The sequence below is a fragment of the Arabidopsis lyrata genome (genome assembly GCF_000004255.2).
Source record: "Arabidopsis lyrata subsp. lyrata unplaced genomic scaffold ARALYscaffold_2, whole genome shotgun sequence".
Classification (NCBI taxonomy): domain Eukaryota; kingdom Viridiplantae; phylum Streptophyta; class Magnoliopsida; order Brassicales; family Brassicaceae; genus Arabidopsis; species Arabidopsis lyrata.
The window spans coordinates 11342853-11364606 of NW_003302554.1; the positions used below are offsets into that span (position 1 = coordinate 11342853).

General features: G+C 38.2%; 2 protein-coding genes across 2 annotated transcripts; one reads left to right on the forward strand and one right to left on the reverse strand.

Annotated features, from left to right (window-relative positions):
* Window positions 1-2546: 2546 nt before the first annotated feature.
* Window positions 2547-4614, reverse strand: LOC9324572 (cytochrome P450 81D11). Its single transcript, XM_002888463.2, has 3 exons — window positions 3989-4614; window positions 3347-3730; window positions 2547-3254 (listed from the first exon to the last, which is right to left on the reverse strand). The coding sequence occupies exons 1-3, from the start codon at window positions 4490-4492 to the stop codon at window positions 2640-2642; spliced, it is 1503 nt and encodes a 500-aa protein (XP_002888509.2). The 5' UTR covers window positions 4493-4614; the 3' UTR covers window positions 2547-2639.
* Window positions 4615-14807: 10193 nt separating this feature from the next.
* On the forward strand, window positions 14808-15945 carry LOC110224202 (uncharacterized protein At3g60930, chloroplastic-like). Its single transcript, XM_021010054.1, has 2 exons — window positions 14808-15116; window positions 15196-15945. Exons 1-2 carry the CDS (start codon window positions 14808-14810, stop codon window positions 15943-15945), a joined length of 1059 nt encoding a protein of 352 aa, XP_020865713.1.
* The last annotated feature ends 5809 nt before the right edge of the window (window positions 15946-21754 follow it).

Here is a 21754-nt window from a genome sequence, read left to right on the forward strand (position 1 = left end):
ATATGTGTACTTAAGTGTATAATGGAAATATAATATTTTATAGAAAGAAATAAGAGAACTATAGAGAGAAGGAGTAGACGAGTGGAGAGGAAAACAACATAAAGTAGAACTCTTATTATTACTTCTCTATCTTACAATGAAACGATGAAACATATATATAGGAGGATTTCTACATTGGATAAGATAAACATAAAGTAGCTTGGGGAGAAAGCAATTTCAACTATGTAGAGAGTAAGTAATATTGGATAATTATCCATTATTTTTTAACAGAAAGAACAAATTATATTGTATTTTACGCACATTTAGTTCGTTTATCAAAAAAATTAAAACATTAGTTGTCCAAATTTACCGAGACTGCCAGATTGATAACATCCCTAAGGACCCTAACATTGATTTCACTTTACTCAGATTTTCCTAACTCATTTCATTAAAAAAGCTGACAGTAAAATCTTCAAGGATAACTGATTTTTTTTTGTGAAAGCGATATAACTGATTTTTTTAAAAATTAATCTTATAATAAATAAATATTAAATTATTAGTTCATTAATATATCATAAAATAATAAAATATCATAGTCAGAACATTATTTATTTGTCTTCACATTCATTTTTACTTGAATCAGATTATCCCAACTCCATTTGCTACATCCGATATCTAGTGAATCTTATACAAGCAAGCGTATTACTTGATTGCTTCTACAAGCTATCAAGTTAAATGAAGGAACTTAGAAAGTTTTCATGTTTGAAATATGGTTTGTGGCACAAGTCACCTAAATTACTAGTTAGAGTTACTTTCATAAATTGTTTTCTATTTTGTAGCATTTTGTGGTATAACATTTTATAGCGTAGATTATTTTTGATTTGGATCTCAAATTTAAACCTATAACTTTTATTGTTTTATCACTTGTTTTTTTTTGCTTATATTTTGATTAAATTTTGTAAAACTGGTTTTTCATATCTCTTATTTCAAATTGTTTAAAGTTTTAATGTATTGACAATTTGTGGTAGAAAAACAAATTATTAGTAAATGCATTTACAAAAACTTAAATTTGGTATTCTGGAAAATATATGATATGATCATACTAGTCTAACTAGATTTTAACCCGCGGTACACCGCGGGAAGATTTAATTTTAAAGTTAATTAGTATAAAAATATTTTGTAAATTGTATCTCCTTATAACATATTTATTTATATTATAGTTTACAATTGTTATTAAGTAACGGTATACCACGAGTCCACGAGATAATTATTAATAAATTGAGGATTTAACCCGTATTAAAGCGGTATATAAATATTGATTCAAATTCGTCCGCCATATAAATCATTTCCGAAATATAACCCGTTCCGTAATTTCTTAACCCGTCCTGTGATTTGTATTAAAAAAAAAAAGGATTAAATCCGTATTGAAGCGGCGGATTAATGATATTTTAATCTTTTTATTATTGTTGATTCAAAAACCCGTCCCGCCAAACCCATCCCGCCAAAAAACTCATTTATTTTATTAATGTTCTTATTTATGATATGATTCTGAATCATTGTCTAAATATTTTAATCGATGTAGAACGTTGAACACACATTTTCGTCAATTGTATAATATATGTCCGTTTTTAAAATTTTGAATCACAGTATATGCAGAAAAAAAATTGATTTTTTTTTTTTACTTTATGTATTATATGATGATTCAAAACAGTTAAAAACAAATCAAACAAAAATTTAAAGGAGAATCTTAATTATAAATCTTAATCAAATCTTCTAAAAATCTAAATTATTAAATATGGAATATCCGGTGTATGAGTTGGGTTAAATATAACCCGACCCAACAAATTTTTTGTGAAGGAATTTTTAAAATGGGTCGGATATCCGATATACCCGAAAGCTTTTTTACCCACCCGTCACAAAAAGTGCTGCGATTATACTAGTATAGATGTAATTGAACCGTGCTCTCAATCTCTTCACCTCTTTGTTTAGATCACTTCACACATGCGTGCTTACAATGGTACTACGACTATGTCCAAGGCTTTTTTTTTTATCGTAGATATGTTAAAGCGATTTACTATGCGAATTATGATATAAGTTTCTACGTGACGCGAAATATATCGGCCTAGAAATTTAAGGAAATACTACGTACCTTGGTAGGCGTCTACAAAGGAATGTGCAGTAGAAATGTTAGCGCGCGCATTCCAGTACCTTGAACTGCCCTTAGCAGACTGGAGAGACATCCACGTAAAGCTAATCTGCATAAGACTCTTGAAGAGGGTTTTGAACTAGGTGTCAACTTAGATTGCCGGTTGTGTATGCAGTCAGGAGGTTCGTGCGGGTATAATCAAATACAGACGACAAGCGGATTCGTGTGATACTGCATAGACGAACCACAACCATTAGTTCAAGTAAAAAAGGTATAAACTATCACCTAATATCATCATCATCATCTCTTTGTTACCTTCCGATTATTGAGAGAACTCACTTATAAACTTTGTCTAAGACAAAAAAAAAATCACTAATTAGTGATGTGTTTTGCCATCCTTTTTATTGACATTTTTAATATTAGAAGTTTTAGTTTAGTGTAGTACAAATGGAATAATTACTCCAACATACAAACATAACCGTTGCCTAAATACATGTTTTAGCATTTACAAAAGTCAAGCGGACTCGTGTATGATTTTACCAACAAAGGCACGTGCTCTGCATATGGCTACCAAAGGTCTAGTTCTAGGCATAGTGAGTCCTCCACCTTCAGTCATATCCACCTCTTCTTCTCCAATCCTCTCCCATTCAAAGCATTGAATCAAAGACCCGAGACTCAAGCTCACTAGCCGTTGAGCCAGTCCGGACCCTGGACACGCTCTTCTTCCTAACCCGAACGCCAGTAGCTTATGAGTCTCTCCTTCTTTCTCGAACCTCTCTGGCTTGAAACTCGTGGGATCATCCCATAGCTTAGGATCTCTATGTATAGCCCACACATTCACCAACAACATCGTGCCACGCGGCATATCGTAACCTCCTACTTTACAGTCTTCTGATGCGACGTGCGGGACGGACAAGGGCCCTGCGGGGTACAAGCGCAACATTTCAGAGACAATGTTCTGAAGATAAGGAAGATTTGGAACGTCTGATTCTTCCAAAAGCCCGTCTAAGCCAATTTTATTGTCGATTTCATCTCTCGCCTTTTTTAGTACTTCGGGATGGTTCAACAGGCTCGCCAATGCCCATTCCAATGTTACCGCTGATGTATTTGTCCCCGCAAGTATAAGAGACTGCATATTGCACGCATACACGAAATAAACCAAACGTGACCATTAACTTAAATCGGCTTATGAACTTAAAACGCTCTTCACGGATTACTTACAAGCATAGTTCCTTTAATGGTGTGGTCTGTGTAGTACTCAGGTTGGGATTCTTGCAAAGAAAGCAAGTGATCAATCATCGTATTCTCCTTTTCTTTTGCCGCTCGTTTCTCATCAACCAATCCATGGAAGAACTCATCAAGCCTACCAGAAATCTCCTTTACCCGCCTCTCGAAACCTGTAATCCATCTCAAGACCGGTAGATGATCAGCCGCGTGTCCGGCACCAAAACAACTCATCGCCTCCGCGATAAGCTGCCGCACGCGTTTAGCCTCCGCATCATCCTCTGCACCATCTCCATAGTAACATTTTCCAGTCACCATTCTAATAATGTTATTGAATGCTAAATTAGATAACATTGAATTCATCTCAACCTTTGTGAATTCCTGCATATTTCAGTGACACAATTCAGAAAACTTTAACCTAAACAGAGACTAAACAAGAGATTACTATTATTAATATTCATAATAATTCAACATAAATTTGACACACTTCCAAAAAAACTTAGTGGTAACAGATTCTGATTAAAATAGGTTTTGCAAATAACATAATTAATGATTAAGCCCTAAAACTATCCTAAATTAGTAAGTAAGCTTAATAACCAAATTAGTGATTGTCTAAATATAGTAATTAAACTCACTTACCAGTGAAGAGTTCTGAGAGAGACGAACTATAAGTCGCCGGGCCTCGTCCCGGCGGATAGAGGAAAAGCTATTAAGCCGGTGATTGGAGAAAATCTCGACAGCGCCGATACGGCGGAGATTTCTCCAATGTTCACTATACGGAGCTGAGACCATAGATGAGTAATTGTACGAGATATGTTTAGAAGCAATTGATTTTGGACGATTCGCGAGAACGACGTCGTTTTTCGTGAAGCATTCTTCAACGATTGAGTTTGAAGAGACGACGAAAACGAGTTTGTTTCCGAGACGGAGGGAGAAGATCGGAGAATTGTTTAGGGATTTAGAGATGGTGAGGAAAACGCGGTGGAGCGGTGGTTTGAGAAGGCGGAGGTGGCCAATGATTGGAAGTGAGAACGGTGGAGATGGAGGGAGATTTGGTTTTGGTTTGAGTTTTTTGATGAGGTATGTGAGAGTGAGGATTAGGATTAGAATTGTGAGAATTAGGGTTTGAGATTCTTCTTCCATTGTTGTTGATATGATTTTCTTCTTCACTGTGAATTTTTGGATTTTGTAATAGAGAAGAAGATGTGGTTCAGAATCTGCTTGCACTATTCCATAAACGTGGATTTTAAAAACATCACAATTTTGAAAACCCAATTATAGAAAGAGTTTAGCTCAATTCACATGGGAATAATTTACAAGCGTTAGTGAATTTTAATCCTTTTTGTACTTAATAATTATTTAAATTTTATATTTAGTGAGATTACATTAATCAATCTAGAAGAAAATCATATTTTCCGTAATAATTTGATTGGACGATAAAAGTTTCCAAAAAATATTTATTATATCAACATCTCTTTTTTTTTTGGGTCCACTAGTGTAGCAGACTTTTTTTTCTTTCAATTTTTATGTGGAGATAAAATCAGAATTTTGTTCTTAAGAATCTACAAAATTAACATGCCATGCACAAAAAATATGAGTCATAATGTACACATTTTATTTATTATTGACATGTTTATATATATTCAAAAGAAAGATTTGGAAATGAGTTCAATGACAATAATATTGTAAACGCTATTAGAAAACTCCATTGTACATGTGTCAAATAAGCAAAACATGATTTTATGAATAAACCGTACTTATGTTTTTGAACTAATTTTGAACATATGACATAGCAAAAGCTATAATAACTAAAAGTGTTTTAGCTATGTGTCATACCTTTTGATAGCGTAAGGTTTGGTCATTCTCGGTGGCTCTAGAAGGCTTCACCATCTGAAAAATACTTGGGAGTGCTAGAACTTAAGTCTGACTATCAAGCTCTTCTAGTCCATGTTGACTCATGTTGCTGAGAGAGATCCATGATATTGAGTCATTTATTAGTTTCGATCTTGTTTTGTCGAGACAGCAAATGTGGAAGTTGATTCATAATTCTTTTTTGATATTTTTATTTTTCAAACATCGGTTAAGTAATCTATTTTAGGTGGAACAAAAAAAAGGAATTATAGCTCAGTGAGACAAAGTCACATATGCCAATTTTATGGGATGTTTCACAAAGGGCATAATCACATACGTCAATTAATCATTTTTGCTATGTAATAATAAGTTGAATACTACTACTCATCTATCTCACCAAAATGTTATTTTACAGTTTACACACATATTAAGAAAAGAGACTAGTAAAAATTCTTCTTTACCCATTATTAATTCACTAAATAAATTTATTTAATTAAAATTGAATTTAAAAATAAATTAAATTAAAATTAAGTTTGGTTGTAAGTAGAAATTATCATTAAAAATTAAAAAAATATATAATTTTTTTTAGAGAAAAAGTTATTTATATATTCATTCTTTTGCCTTAATACATCAATTTGCGTTTCTATACTTTAAATTTATTGTAATGTTTATTATAACAGTTCAGTAAAATTCAATATCAAACACCAAACTTTTGTCAAATATTTATCATTATTTATTATTGCCAAAACGTAGTTTTCTATTTTCGCCAAAAATAATTTAACAACTTTCTTAGAAAGTGTTTTAGATACAAACAACATGTTAAATCCTGATTATTTACATCAATTAACAAATTTACTATTTACTTTACTACTAAATGTTTTTTCATCTAATTATTTTTTAATGTTGAAGTATGTTCTTTACCACTGGTTTTAGTTACGTAAACATATAAATAGTTAAAATATATTGACAAAGATTAGCCTCTTAATATAGTTGGGACAAATAGGCATCAATATAACGTATGATCTATATATTGAAATAACACATATGACCTCTAGATAACAAATTTTTCCCACGAAAAAATTGCTTCATCATTAGAACGAAGTTGAAGCAATGGTGGTGTTTTTGAAAAAATTTCTTGTTTGGTGAGAAAATATGTTACTATCTATTTGTTTATATAGAGGTGAATATTTAGAATCTTTTTTTTCTTTGAAGATTAATAATTGATTGTGTAATTTCCTTAATTATCGTATTTTATTAATTAATTGTATAATTTTTAAAATCTCTTTTTAATTTTGAAGGCAAAAGTAATCCCTTTTCTTTTAGAATATTAACGTCAAATTAGAATAAGTAAATGATTTTATAATTTCTATTTTTATATAATAGGATACATATAGTTTCCTTATAATTTTTTTTTTTACATTTTGTATGTAAGATATATAAGTATAGTTACTTTGTAATGATCTTTTTACATTTTAAATTTTTTTAAAATTTATAATTTCTTACAATTATTCTTTTATACTTTTAAAATAAATGAAAGGGAAATTTTATTTTACACGTATTAATATCTGAGATCGATAAAGTTGACACTTGGCACGATCCTATGGCACGATCCTATGAGTTACTAACTTTGAAAACTATACTTTATATAATAAGACTAGAATTGTAGGTGCTTGATTTTGAGACATTAAATTTCGGGTGTCCACTATAAGGTCACAATAGTGAAGGAACCCAGAGGTCGCTGCTTCCAAGATCAAACACCATCTTGAATGATTGGCCTAGGTCTCCCACATTAACTTCTGCGTAAAATATTACATCCCGGTAATTTCGTAGACCCACTGCTTTGATGATATCTACGTTAATTTGTTTTAGGGTGATACTTAGGTTAAACCTTTGTAATTTTGGAATAAACAAAGATAGGAGAATAAAAAAAAGAGATTGCATCTTTTAATCTTTTTATAGATAACGGAGACAAAATAAAATGAAATATAATGAGAGAAAAGTGTGATATATATAGATATCCATAACTGTTAATATACTTAATATAAGATATAACTGTAAATTTTTAACGATAGTATTTGAATTTTATAATACAGTTTAACTATCTATTTTATCATAATAAACTCGATTATAATTCTACACACTACATCTTAAGTGATAACAATTTTATATGAAAATAATATTTATATCAGATCAAATCTATATCTTAGTTAATATTAAAAATAATTAACAATTAACAAAACATAATTAACAAAAAAAACAGAAATCCACAAATATATTTTGATAACAAACATTGTTTAATATATATTTTTTTTATTTATAGCGTAATCTCGTAAGTTAATTTTACCTCATGCAAAATAATTTTAAATGAGTTAAAATTAATAAATAAAATATACTAACTTCTCCTTAAGTAATTTAAAAGTCAATTCTATAAGCCATTTTTCCCAAAAAAAAATTGTGTTTTCACTTATGACTAGATGCGTTAAAATTCTTAAAATAAAACATAACTATAAGCTTGCGGAAAGACATCAAATGATGCTAGTACCTCCATCACATGATGCGTTAAAATTCTTAGAATAAAACATAAGTATTCAAAAAGTTATTATCATAAGCTCATTATTTTTTTTAAAAAAATTTGTGTTTTAATTTAACAAATGAAAACACTATATTACAATGAAAAATACAATTTTATCCAATTAAATTAATATTAAATAAATTATATTTTTATTTTAAACTTCAATGGGCTTTTTTAATTAGTTAATATCCATACTATTTTTTTTTTAAACAATTAGTATATGCTAAATTTAGTTGACCAATAACACATGTAAAAACAAATTTGTTAATTCTCCTTTTGGTTAAGAAAAAGTAAAATTTTTTAGATATAGAAATATAAATTAGTATATATAAATTTGTCTTTTTTTTTTGTTTTTCTATTTCTTGAAGGAAAAAAAAGTTAACTCTTTTCTAACACATGTCAGTATCTCATCAATAGACTTGACACGTGGCACAATCTTATGAATTACTAATTTTGAAAATCATACTTTATATAATAAGAAGATTAGTACTTTAAAGCAATAGGGTTAAAATTGGATTTTTATTTGAAATTTTACATTAGAAATATAAAATTAATTTTTTGTAAAACCCACATTAAATCTAAAAACGACACTATCTATGAAACTGAAAGAATATTAAACACACTTGAAATAAGGCGGAGGGAGCAACTATAATATAAACTAGGATATGACCCGCGATACACCGCGGGTTAATTATTTGATTTTTTTTTTAATCTTTTTATAAATTGATAAATTTGTTGCGTATAATATTTGTTGTTATACACCGCGGGTCACTTGTGTTGTAACTAAAAAGTAAAAAATTTAAATTGTATTTGTTTTGTTTAGTGTTTAAGATTGTATAGTTGTATTTTGATATGTTAATTATAGGATTTCACCTGTGGTATATTGTCCCGTATTAATATCGACCTAAACCCGTCCCACCATATAATCCCGTCATGTGAAATTATACATTATTTTGTTATTGTTTTTAATAACACTTTTATTTAAAAGACATAATTCGAATCAATTTAAAAGTTTGCTTTTAAATGGTTTTTATAATATATATATATATATATATATGTATATATATATATATTTAAATTAGTGTATGGTTTTGGACCAATCCGTAAAAACAATTTATAATTATATCTTAAAATACTAAATAATTGTATTTTGATTTGTTAATTTTAGAATTTCACCCGTGGTATACTCTCACGTTTTAGATAATTGTATAAATTAAGGAAAAATATGAATGACTCAATTTCAGGTCAGAATAAAAAAAAACGACATGATTAAATGCGCAATTTGTTATTCAAAAATGTTAATATAGATTACACACATACTCTTTTTTTTTTTGATTGAGTAATATATGTCCGTTTTAAAAATTTTGAATCATAACATATGCAGAAAAAAACTAAAATTTATGAACTATATTTATTTTATAATAATTCAAAATAATATAATATAAGATCAAATAAAAGTGAAATGAGAATCATATATTTATATTTAAATTAGGTAGAGATGTTTAAAGAAATTAATTTAAATTTGTTATATTATCATTAAATCATCATATTTGATTTCCTTATCTATAAAAATCGTAAAGAATATACCATAAATAAAGAGTTTAGATATAGTAATTAGTTGAGAAAATATATATTTTAGATTTTATTAAATAATTTCGTTTTTAAAATTTGCCAACACTTAAGAAAATATCCGATTGAAGATTTCCGGGTCAAAATTAAACAAAATTTGACCCGATTAGGATCCTTTAAAAGTGTTGCAAAAATGTATAGTAGAAGTTAACAATGATAAATAATTAATGTATTGTACTGTACATACACTCCATTATCATTAATAAAGGGGTAAATTAATTCGTAATTTATTTAAAGATTTAAATGTTGTATCATTGCTTGGTAAAATAAAATATGAAAATTGCTATATACTTATCAATATAAAATTCCTTGTAATACACATTAACCGAACCAAATGGACTGAACAAGAACCAAAGCAAAAATAACTGAACCGAAATTTAAAAATTTCCGACTGGATCCTAAATTAATCTAGAACCAAAAGAACCGGGACCGACCGAAATGTGATTGGCGAGTTCCCTTTTGTTTTTGTTCTGATGTTTCCACCTCTACTTTCAATGTGATTGGAATTGACATAGACTTTATCAATTATTTAATATGTTTAGCACATTATGTTAACAGTACAAACTGTTAAGCTCCGCCAAACACTTGATGATGAGTACCAACAAGCAAAGTCTAAATATTATGATGGTAGCATCATTTTCTATTATAGCTTTTAGGTTGATAGAAAGTTATCTCATGAATCATCATAATACCCCCTATAATGTCATTGCACACACTTGAATTTTTAATATATATATACTAGATTTTAACCTGTGGTAGACCGCGAGATGATTTAATTTTAAAGTTAGTATAAAAATATTTTGTAAATTGTATCTCCTTATAACATATTTATTTGTAATATAGTTTACAATTGTTATTAAGTAACGGTAAACCACGAGTCCACGAGACAATTATTAATAAACTGAGGATTTATCCCGCATTAAAGCGGTATATAAATATTGATTCAAATTCGTCCGCCATATAAATCCTTTCCGAAATATAACCAGTTCCATAATTTCTTAACCCGTCCCGTGATTTGTTTTTATTTTAAAATTTAATGATTATTTATTATATATAAAAGTTTACAAATCATATCATTCTCTAAGACATTTATTTTTAATAAACTAAAGATTTAATATGTATTAAAGCGGCATGTTAAATTGTTAATGATATTTTAAAATTTTATAAATATTGTTATAAGTAACATTATACCACGGGACAAATTTTGGTTTTATACAATATATCTTTTCTAAATGAGACTGATTTAATATGTCTAATATTTGTGGTATTAAAAAAAAAAGGAAAAATGGGTAAAAAAACCCTGAGGTTTTCTAAAAACAGAAAAAAAATAACTGACATTTTTTTTGGGGAATTTTTTTTTTTTTTTTTTTTTTTTTTTTTGATATCTTTGGATCGACAAGGCCCGATCCATAGCCAATCCCTACTACGCGGGGTAACGCGACTTACTGAAGTCGAACTCCGGTGGAGAAGGCAGAGTCAAGTGGACTTAACCACTTGACTAAAGGCACATCCCCGGGGTAATTAAACTCTCACTTTAAGAAAATGTGGAAATTGGCCCCCAACGTCACTCTTTAGAGAACATGAGCTAAACAAGTTAAATATTAGACGACGTAATATGTAACATGGTGTTTCTTTGCACTTTTATTTTTGTGACTTAACAACTATTTCTTTACTCTTGTTTTCTATTTCTTCTTCTGGAATTTGTAGCTTTGCCTTTGTTTAGTTAGACATTGTTTATGTCCTTTTGCTTAATGGTATTTCATTCGGAATTTAATTAAACTAGTTGAAGCATGACGAGTGATGAACCAGAAAATTAGAAGGCAATTTTTAGAACCACGAGACACGTATGCGTACGTAATTAAGGAACAATGCTCTATGTTTGTTCCATCTCCATCAACACCTCTTAATGCAAGCTTTATCTGTTGCTCATGAGTCATAAAATTTGAATATGTTGCTCTCTTTGTCACTATAGTTTTCTAGTTTACCAAAACGTGATATTTAGTCGCTGTCACGTCTTTGTTAACAAATAGTTGGGGGGGGGGGGGGGGGGGGCTGATTCTCACATTTTCTTAAGGTCAGGGTTTAATTACCCAGAAAAAAAAAGTCAGGTTTTTTTTTGTGTTTTTAAAAAACCTCAGGGATTTTTTTTTTCCCATTTTTCCAAAAAAAAAAGGATTTGATCCGTATTGAAACGGCAGATTAATGATATTTTAATATTTTTATTATTGTTGATTCAAAAACCCGTTCCGCCAAACCTGTCTGGCCAAAAAACTCATTTACTTTATTAATGTTCTTATTTATGATATGATTCTGAATCATTGTCTAAATATTTTAACCGATGTAGAACGTTGAACACACAAATTCGTCAATTGGATAATATATGTCCGTTTTTAAAATTTCGAATCACAGTATATGCAGAAAAAAAAATTGATTTTTTTTTTTACTTTATGTATTATACTAGGGATTGACCCGCGGTACACCGCGGGACGATATTTTCGTTTATAAAATAATATATTTTTGTTAGAATTTTTTTTTATTTTTTGTTACATATAATAAATATATATATATATATATATATATATATATATATATATATATATATATATATATATATGGAAGTCAAAACTAACACAATCGAGATTTGTCTAGGGTTTTAATTTAGGGATACGATAAATGTGAATTCTCAAAGAACAACAGAAACAATTGTAACCAAAGATGGTGTTCTCGATCTTATTGATGAAAAGAGTAGTTTTGATCGTACAAGAGTTTGATCGTAAAAGAAAAAGATGTTTGTGCTGTGAGAGCTTTGCGTAGTGTAAATCCTAGAGCGATATTGCTTGCTTTCTGCGAGAGCCTTGAGTCTCTTTTTATAGGGGTGATAAACCGCCTCTCCAGCGATATTCTCGGAAGATTTCCATTTATCTTGAAGTCGGTGTAGAATATCGCGGATCAGGATAATTTCCTTATTCTTCTGAGTTTTTGGAAGATTTCCTGATTTAAGTTGATCCTTCGTGATTCTTCTTTATCATTTCTGGGTTTATCGGAAATGATCCTTCTTGTTCGGAAATGATGCCTTGCTTGGAAATGGTACTTTGAAAGCGAATACTAAGTCTTTGCCTCGGGACACTCTATGAATTTCTGTTCGGTGAACGAAGTCCTTTTTGCCTCGGGTAACTTGGTTCTTTGCCTCGGGTGATTTTGCCAAATCGGCTGGGGACGAAGGGAGAATTCAGCTCGGGTGAGGATATTCTGGGTCTCGTTTCCGAGCTGAAGCAGGATGACCCGAACCGGTTTAATCATGTCCTAACCCGAGCCGATTCGGTGATTGATCCCGAGCCGATTTGATCGTCGTTTACCGAGCCAGTTCGGCGAGTGATCCCGAGCTGGCCTAGTCATAGTTCCCCGAGCCGTTCTGGTGGTAGATCCCGAGGTGTCATGTTTTGGCTCGATCTTAACGCGGGTGGAATCCGACCCCAACAGTTAGCCTCCCAGCTTGTTAGTTTGGAGAACCAAGCGTGACAAGCTTTATGATAATTGGGCTGAGCCGTTTACTTCGGACAGTTCGGTCCCTTTAAAGTTTTTGGCGATTCGAATTCCTCTGTCGTTTCATCTTCTCTTGGCGTGTGACGGTTGGGATTCCTTCTCGAGAAGTGGAAAGGTCCTTTCGCTGATTCCCGAGATTTGTGCGTATGTGAAGAATCCTATTCAATTCGTGCATGCCCGACGCGCCTTAGACGCGGACACAACGTGTTTTATTTGGCTCGTTCGTACCCGACGCTCCCTAAATCTCTATAAATGTTAAGTCTTCGACTCATTTTTTCATTTCGCAACTGCAAAGGAAAATTTTTAAGGTTCGTTCTCTTCTTTCTCTGATCTTGAGCTCTTGCATTTTAATACGTTTTCCGTTATACTTCGTCGTAGCGCCACCGTCATTAGATCTGGGTTGATTTCTCCGATCTGTCAAGCTTTGTTCCTCCGATCAACTTCTTCAATCGCCCGAGCCAGAAAATGTCCCTCTCTGATTCCAGTGATTCGCCCCGAGGCGACACTCATCTCCCTGTCTACAAGAGAAAGATGGTCTGGAGTTCTTCGAGTGACCCCGAGGCGGGAAACACGGACCGTCAGATCGAGTTGTACCGCGGTAGTGATGCAGAGTCGGCCTCACGGGAGGAGGACCCGAGCCGTTTCATTGCTCGGGAAGACACGATTGTGGATGTAGCTCGGGATTAGGATTTGCCTGATGACCCCGAGGCGATTTTGAGTAGAAGGAGGATCCATCCACCGGCAGCTGGTGAAGCTGGAGTCTCATGCTGGCGAAATGCCCCCGAGGCGCCTCTACTTCCTATTAAGGCCGAGGAGGTTCACTACGATTCCGACGAGGCGGCTAGGTTGCTCCAAGCTAAAGTCCGAGCAGCCAAGGGTCAACAGAAGAGAAAACGAGCCAAGAAAGCTAAGAAACCTGATCCTCCGGGTTCCACTTTATGCACGGAGGATTCCCTTCGGGATCTCAAGGCTCAATTTGGTTTTAGCGAGGGGATCGAACTAAGACTTCCAACTCCGAATGAGCGAGCAGATGATCCACCCGAGGGGTTTTTCACCCTTTACGAGGGGTTCTTCTACCATTGCTACCTCTGGCTTCCGATTCCGAGGCCTGTGTTGGCGTTTCTATGGTCGTACAAGATCGCTTTGTCTCAGATCACAACCCGAGGCTTGCGCCATCTTATAGGGATTCTAGTCCGGAGTATTGAGACGGTCAACCTTGTCGACCTTAGCCATTTAAGGAATCTCCTAGAGATCCGGCGCATACCAGGCCCTGTTGAGAGATTTTACATATCTCCGAGGCCGAATAGGAGGGTTATCGGTGGTTTACCGAGCAAGGATGAGAAGTACACCGACCATTTCTTCTACGTAGCCTTAAATGAGTATAGTGTCCACGAGGACTACTTAGGGAAATTTGTTGGAAAGTGGAGAAAAATCGGTATTACGCCCGAAGCCGTATTTGCTGTTTTGTTTTGCTTTAAACTTTTCACTGAACGTTTTCTTGTTTTCGCAGATCGGAATCCGTCATTTCTCGAAGACGTTCCCGAAGGCTTTTTAGATCTGCACGACGAACTAATAGTTCGGAAGTGCGATTGGACGAAACACTTCTCCCAAGAAAGAATTGAGAGAGCCCTGCGTCTACTGCACGGAGCTCCTTGTCAATCCTCTTCTGAATCGTCCGATCATCGCCTAGATCATCTTATCGAGATGCAGGGCGCCGCGCAGTCTTTGAGAGCCAGGAAAGCTGCCGAAAAGAAGGCGGCTAAGGAAAGAGCTGTTTTGGAGGCAAATTTTAGACCTCCTACTCCTCCCGAGGCTAGCCTTGAGGTCATCGTCGGTGCCGAGGCGACTGATGAAGCTCGGGATATGACTTCAATTGTGCCCGAGGTGGCCGGGCATATCTCCCCTTCGACCGATGTCCCCGAGGTGGTAGGGGCTCTGGTTATTGCTGCTCCAGCCGCCGAGGCGAAATCCAAAACTAGGGGAAAAAGACCTCGAGGTGAAGGCTCGGGAGCTTCCAGGAAGGAGAAGAGGAGTCGTAGTGAAACTCCAGTGTACAAGGACAAGATCGTGTCGGCGAATTTTGTCGCTTCTTGCTCGGGTCCACCACTGCCTGCTCCCGAGGCCTTGTTGGAGGCTCAAAACTACCGCGAAACCGCTGCGGGATTCCTGAAGGTATTGGTTCATTTCCGAGGCATCCTCGGTCTTTTAAAATTTAGAATTCTTGGTACTAACTTAAGTTTTTGCGTCCCAGGCCTTTCATTCGATAAACAGCATGGTTCGAGCCTACGACTCTTCGAACCGGAAATACGAGACTTCCCGAGCCGAGGCGGAGGTCAGGATTGCTGAGGCCGATGCCAGGATAGTCGAGGCGGATGCCAAGAGTGGCGAGGCTGAGGCCAAGATTGCCGAGGCGGCGACCAAGATTGCCGAGGCAGATGAGGCCAGGCGGAAAGCCGAAGCGTTGGCCAAGGCAGAAAAGGTCGAGCGATTGAAGACGGCCGAGGATGGTCTTCGCCTTCGTCGGAAGTTGGAGGCTGAAGTCGAACGCTTGAACCGACTATTCACCGAAGAGAAGTCCCTTCGGGAGAAGGAAGTAGGTCGGGAGAGGAAAGCGGCTAAGAAGGAGTTCGCCAAGAAGATTGAGGCGATAGAGGCGAAGATGGACCTGTACGGGAAGGCGTCCGAGCGCTACATGTTCCTGGTCCAGGCTAGGGCTAATGCCGAATTAATTGCCGATCTTGAAGGCGGCAAAAACGTCGAAGATGAGAAGGAGGAAGTGCTCCAGTGGAAAGCGGAGTACGGAGATGCCGAGGAAGAGTTCGTGCGGATTGGAACCGAGCTGCGAGAGGATCTGAGGCTTCCTCCGGCTTCTGCAGATTCTGTTGAAGATAATTTCGGAAACAGATCAATCGAGGGAGTTGCCGCGGGGATTGGCATTACGGATCAGGCGGGTACATTTCTGCAGCCCGTGGCAGCGCATGTTGAGGAGCGAGACGAATAAGTCCGAGGTGTTTCTTCCTTTTGTTTCATGTTTCGAGTTTCTCTTGTAAAGACTTATGCCTGGATGGCTTTATCCACATAATATATGTTCTTTCTCAAGTACTTGAATAGTCTTATTTATCTTGAAATATTTCTGAACTAAATTCGATACCAGTGCTAAGTAACTGGGTTTAATAATCGTTCATCGATAAATTAATCCTTTCCGAGTCGTTTTAACTTCCGAACCGAATTATACACCAATGTCAATGTAATTGGGTTTTGGTAAAAAAGAGTTTCGGTTCAGTAGAAGTTAACTTTCGGAATAGCGAACCAGTGTTAAGATAACTGGGTTTTTGTAAGTGTGACGTGAAAAAGTTAAATTCTCCCGAACCGTTTCAACTTCCCAACTGAAAGTGAAATGGATCGTTTATCAGTGTTAAGGTAACTGGGTTTTGGTCATATGGGACTAATCTTTATTGGTTGCGACCCGAGCTGATATAGTCGACGCCAGTGCTTAGAAGCGAACTGGGGTACCAGTGTTGAAGTTAACTGGGTTTTCTGAAGACAATTTATTTGGCAAGATATCTCCGACCGAATTGTCTTGAATGCTTATATAGCGCTGTAACCGAAGCGGTGAAATGAGCTCTCTGTTCGTGGACGTGGCCATTGTCCGAACGAACTGTTGGCTTTGTGGGTCGATAAGGAGACCGTAAAGGTTCCCGAGATGAATTTGGGATAGGTGTCGAGGTGGATAAAAATGAAAATCCGAAGGGTAAAAACTTAGAAAATTTGAAAAATTTAGTGGGAGTATATGTATACGGACCCACTCCACCCTTTTTTAATTAGGGGGGGTAGCTGAACTTGTCCGAGGACGAGCTGCCTACGTACCCTTTTCAGGGATCAAGCCACCCCGTAGTTCGAGTACATGCGTACCTTAGGTTTTTAGCGGTAATATTAACTTAGATGCATTGCGTTCCAGGATCTAGGTACCGCTTTGCCGTTCATGTTGATGAGTTCGTAGACGCCGGGACGGATTACCTTTGCGATCGTGTAAGGTCCCTCCCAATTCGCGCCGAGCTTACCTGCGTTCTACTCGGCGGTATTCTAGAAAACTTTGCGCAGTACGATATCTCCTTCGTGGAAACGGCGATTCTTAACGTGAGAATTGTAGTACCGAGCCGTTGCATTCTGATAGTTCTGCATACAGAACAAAGCCGAATCTCTTCTTTCGTCAATTAAGTCCAGCTCGTCCAGCATCATCTGAGTGTTGGAATTTTCCTGCTCGGGGAGAAAACGTCTTCTTAGTCCTGGGATCTCGGCTTCGGTGGGAATCACACATTCCGCGCCGTAGACAAGGGCGAAAGGCGTTTCTCCCGTGGCCCGCCGCGGCGTGGTTCTGTGCGACTATAGTACTCCTTCCAATTCGTCGGCCCAGCGGCCTTTCTTCGCGTCGAGGCGCCTTTTTATTCCGTCGAGAATCGTCTTATTTGCCGCTTCGGCTTGACCGTTTCCCTGAGGGTACCGAGGCGTAGACTTGCTGAGGCGAATTCCCCATTTCTCGCAGAATCCTTCGAACCGAGCTGAAATAAACTGTGATCCGTTGTCTGTAACGATCTCGTAAGGTATCCCGTGGCGGCATATGATGTTTTTCCAGACGAAGCTCTCGACCTGCGCGTCTTTGATGCTGGCGTAGGAGTCCGCCTCGATCCATTTGGAGAAGTAGTCTGTCAGTACAAGGACGAGTTCTTCTGCTTGGAGTTGTGTAGAGGTCCAATGATGTCCATGGACCATCACATGAACGGATAAGGCGAAGTGATGGAAGAGAGGAGCTCGGCGGGTTGATGAATGGTTGGTGCGTGCCTCTGGCATTTGTCACACCGTTGAGAAAACTTCTCGCAGTCTTTGACCATTGTCGGCCAAAAATATACGTGGCGTTTGATCTATATAGCTAGGGCTTTCCCGCCAGAATGGTTTCCGCAAGATCTGCTGTGTACTTCTTCCATGACTCTCCGAGCTTCATTTCCTTCGACACAGATAAGGAGGGGACCGGAAAATCGCCATTTAAAGAGTTCTCCGTCGATCAGAGTATACCGAGCCGCTTTTGCCTTAAGCTTCCGAGCTGCCCATTTTTCAGTAGGAACTTCTCCATCGGCAATGTAGCTTCGGATGGCTCCGATCCATTTGGCGTCGCTTCCGTATTCGGGCTCAGTTGCGTCCGTAGTTTGCTGGTTTAGCAGTTCGATGTCCATTTCTTCCGGTTCTTCTGTCTCCCGAGCTGTTAGAGCTTGGTCCTTTCTATTATCTTCAATGCTCGGCTTTTCGATGAACTCAACTGGTATGATTCTCTTCTGATTTGGGTCAGAGGTTGAAGCTAGAGCTGCTAAGGCATCGGCCGATGTGTTCTCACCTCGTGGGATTCTGGTTAACTCGAACTCTCCGAACTGTTTCGCCAAGTCTTGCGTGAGAGAAAGATACGCTTCCATTCGTTCGTCGCGAGCCGCGTATTCTCCATTAAATTGATTAGCCACGAGCTGGGAGTCGCAAAAGGCTCGCAGCTTGTTGATCTTAAGTCCCCGAGCCAGCTTAAGTCCTGCTATCAGCGCTTCATACTCAGCCACGTTGTTAGTCGCGTCGAAATTTAGCCGAAAGGATTGTTCGAGGATTTCACCCTCTGGTGATGCTAGGCGGATTCCGACGCCAGAACCTTGTTTTGAGGATGAGCCGTCGACGTGGAGGATCCAAACAGCGGTGGGTGACTCTTCTCGGGCGTTCTCTGTTGGCAGCTCGATGATAAAATCGGCCAGGACTTGAGATTTCGCGCATGTTTTGTTCCTGTATTCGATGTCATACTCGCTGAGTTCTACTGCCCACTTGGCCAGGCGTCCCGATTGGCTCGGACTGTGCAGGATGGTTCGGAGTGATACGGGCGCCATGACGACAATTGAGTGAGACTGGAAATATGGCCGTAGCTTCCGAGCTGACATTACTACGGCGAGGGCGAGCTTTTCAGTTTGCGGGTAGCGTGTTTCTGCGTCGGTGAAAGTTTGCGAGACATAAAATATCGGCTTCTGCTCCCCTCTGTCTTCCCTGACTATGACCCCACTTATCGCCGTATCAGAGACTGCGATGTACAGGAATAATGGCTCGCCCGGGACTGGTTTCGCCAACACCGGTGGATTAGCCAAATACTTCTTCAGTTCCTGGAAAGCTTCTTCGCAGCGATCGGTCCATTCGAATTTCTTGTTCCCGCGCAGAGTATCGTAGAAAGCCAGGCATTTGTCAGTGGACCGCGAGATGAATCGGTTCAAGGCTACGACTCTCCCGGTGAGACGTTGGACTTCGCGCTTGTTCTGTGGTGAGGGCATGTTCAGTAGAGCATCGATTTGCTTCGGGTTTGCCTCGATGCCTCGGTGAGTTACAAGATATCCCAAGAATTCTCCCGACTTTACCGCGAAACGACATTTTGTCGGGTTGAGCTTCATGTTGTGCTTGTTGAGCTGGCAAAAACAGTCGCGTAGATGGGCTATGTGATCGCTTTCTTCAAGGGATTTGACTAACATGTCGTCGATATAAACTTCCATCGTCTTCCCGAGCTGCTCGGAGAACATCCTGTTGACGAGCCGTTGATACGTTGCGCCAGCATTCTTGAGTCCGAAGGGCATGACTTTGTAACAGTAGATACCTCGGTCTGTGATGAATGCTGTCTTCTCGCGATCGTCGGGGTGCATGAGAATCTGATTGTATCCTGCGAAAGCATCCATGAATGATATCAACTTATTTCCCGCGGTTGCTTCCACTAAGCGATCGATATGTGGGAGTTGAAAACTATCTTTAGGGCAAGTTTTGTTCAGATCGGTGAAATCGACGCCGACTCTCCACTTGTCGTTCTTCTTTTTAACCACGACATGATTTGCTAACCAGTCCGGATATCTTGCTTCGGAGATCGAGTCGATCTTCAGGAGCTTTTCTACTTCGGCGTTCACGGCATTTGCGCGATCCCGACCCAATTTTCTTCGCTTCTGCTTGATGGGCTTGAAAGATGGGTCAACATTCAGCTCGTGGCAGATTACGTCGATGCTTACCCCAGGTAGATCTTCAGCCGACCAGGCGAAGGTGTTGATGTTCTCTTTGAGGAATGAGATGAACTCGGTCTTGATTTCCTCGGTTAAGTCGCTGCCAATTTCCACGCATCGTTCAGGCCGTTCGTCGTCGAGGCTAATGGAGATTACAGGATCCGAGGTAGGCTTCTTCTCCTCGCGCGCCTCCTCGATCTGTAATTGCTATAACTGTTTAGATATAGCCTTCTCTTCACTCCGGCCAAGTTTTGATTTCTTGTGATCGGTTTCAGCCTTCGCTTCAGTGACAGGTTTCAGAGTTTGTGTGCTGCCATGAAACACATCCGAGAATTTTTCTGACTGCCCCAGATCGTTTTCACGCCATTGGGGATCGGGAATTTGACACACAGATGATATGTTGATGCGACAGCTCGCATTAGATTTAACCACGGAGTTCCCATTATGACGTTGTAGATGGTAGGTTGATCGGTGACTAAGAAGTTGACTATCTTTGTTATCCCACCGGCTCGGACTGGTAGTTGGATGGTTCCAAGCGTCATCAAAGTTTCCCCTGAAAATCTGAGGACAGGCCTCGGGGTCGGAATCACCTGTGACATGTCGATGTTCATTTGTCGGAGCGTTTCGCGAAAGATTACGTCGATGGTGCTGCCGGTGTCAATTAATACTCGGTAGATATCATGGTCTCCTATCGCTAATGTGACGACGATTGGATCGTTATGAGGCATGTCGAGCCCGTTTGTCTCGCTTTCTTCAAATGTGATCACGTCGTTAGGTCGATCGAAGCGTCTTGTCCAGTTGCTAGGCATCTCGGCTCGACGTTAATAAGCTTTGATTGCCGCTACGGTGTCAGGACAGTATGGCGATCCACCCATTATGGTAAGAACCTTCTGCCGCGTACCATCTCGGTCTTCGTTTTCCGACCCCTGGGTTCTTTTCTGAGACTCCTGGTTCCTTGGTTCGGGGTCTCTTCCCGGGTTGGTCTGCTCGGGCTCTGGCTCTGGCTCGAGATCCTTAAGAGTGACGTTCGTCCCGAGCTCTCCAGCTAGGAATTTGGTTGCTAACTTGGCTCCGAGGCTTCGGCATCTCGAGGTATGGTGGCCGAAAATTTTGTGGTGTTCGTAATATTCTTGATCATTGCTCGGTGGCTGATCCCTTGTCCAGTTGAAGGACTCTCTTCCTTGCCCACGGCCTCGGCCTCTACCGCGGCCACGGCCTCGGGGCGTGTCAATCTGGTAGTTATGGTATCCTGAAAAATTGCGCCCTTCGTGATGCGTATACGTACCGCTTTCACGCGTCTTCTTCTGGACCGGAGGTGTCGCTTGGGCTTTCTCGGTTTTCTCGGCTCGGGGCGCCTGTTTCGTTGGCTCATGCCTCTTTGCTAGCAGCGCCATCTCTTCTTCGTGGGCGACGAAATCCGAGGCTCGATGCAGCGCGTCACGAATTGTTGTCGGTTTAGACAGGTTCAACTCTTTCCTGAATTCTGACTTGTACCAGAGAGCTTTCTTCAAAGCCGAAAGAGCGACTACATCTGTAATTCCTTCGACCTTGGCTAGCATCGATTTGAAGGTTGTGAGGAAATCTCTCAACGGTTCGGTGGGCTTTTGAGATAGGGACCACAGATCCGCGTCGGAGGTTCCGGGGTCGATGAGGACGGAGTATTGTTTGAGGAATAGTGTCGACAGCTCGTCGAAACTGTCAATCGAGTTTCGTTCCAATCTAGAAAACCACTCTAATGCGGGTCCTTTGAGGTGTTCC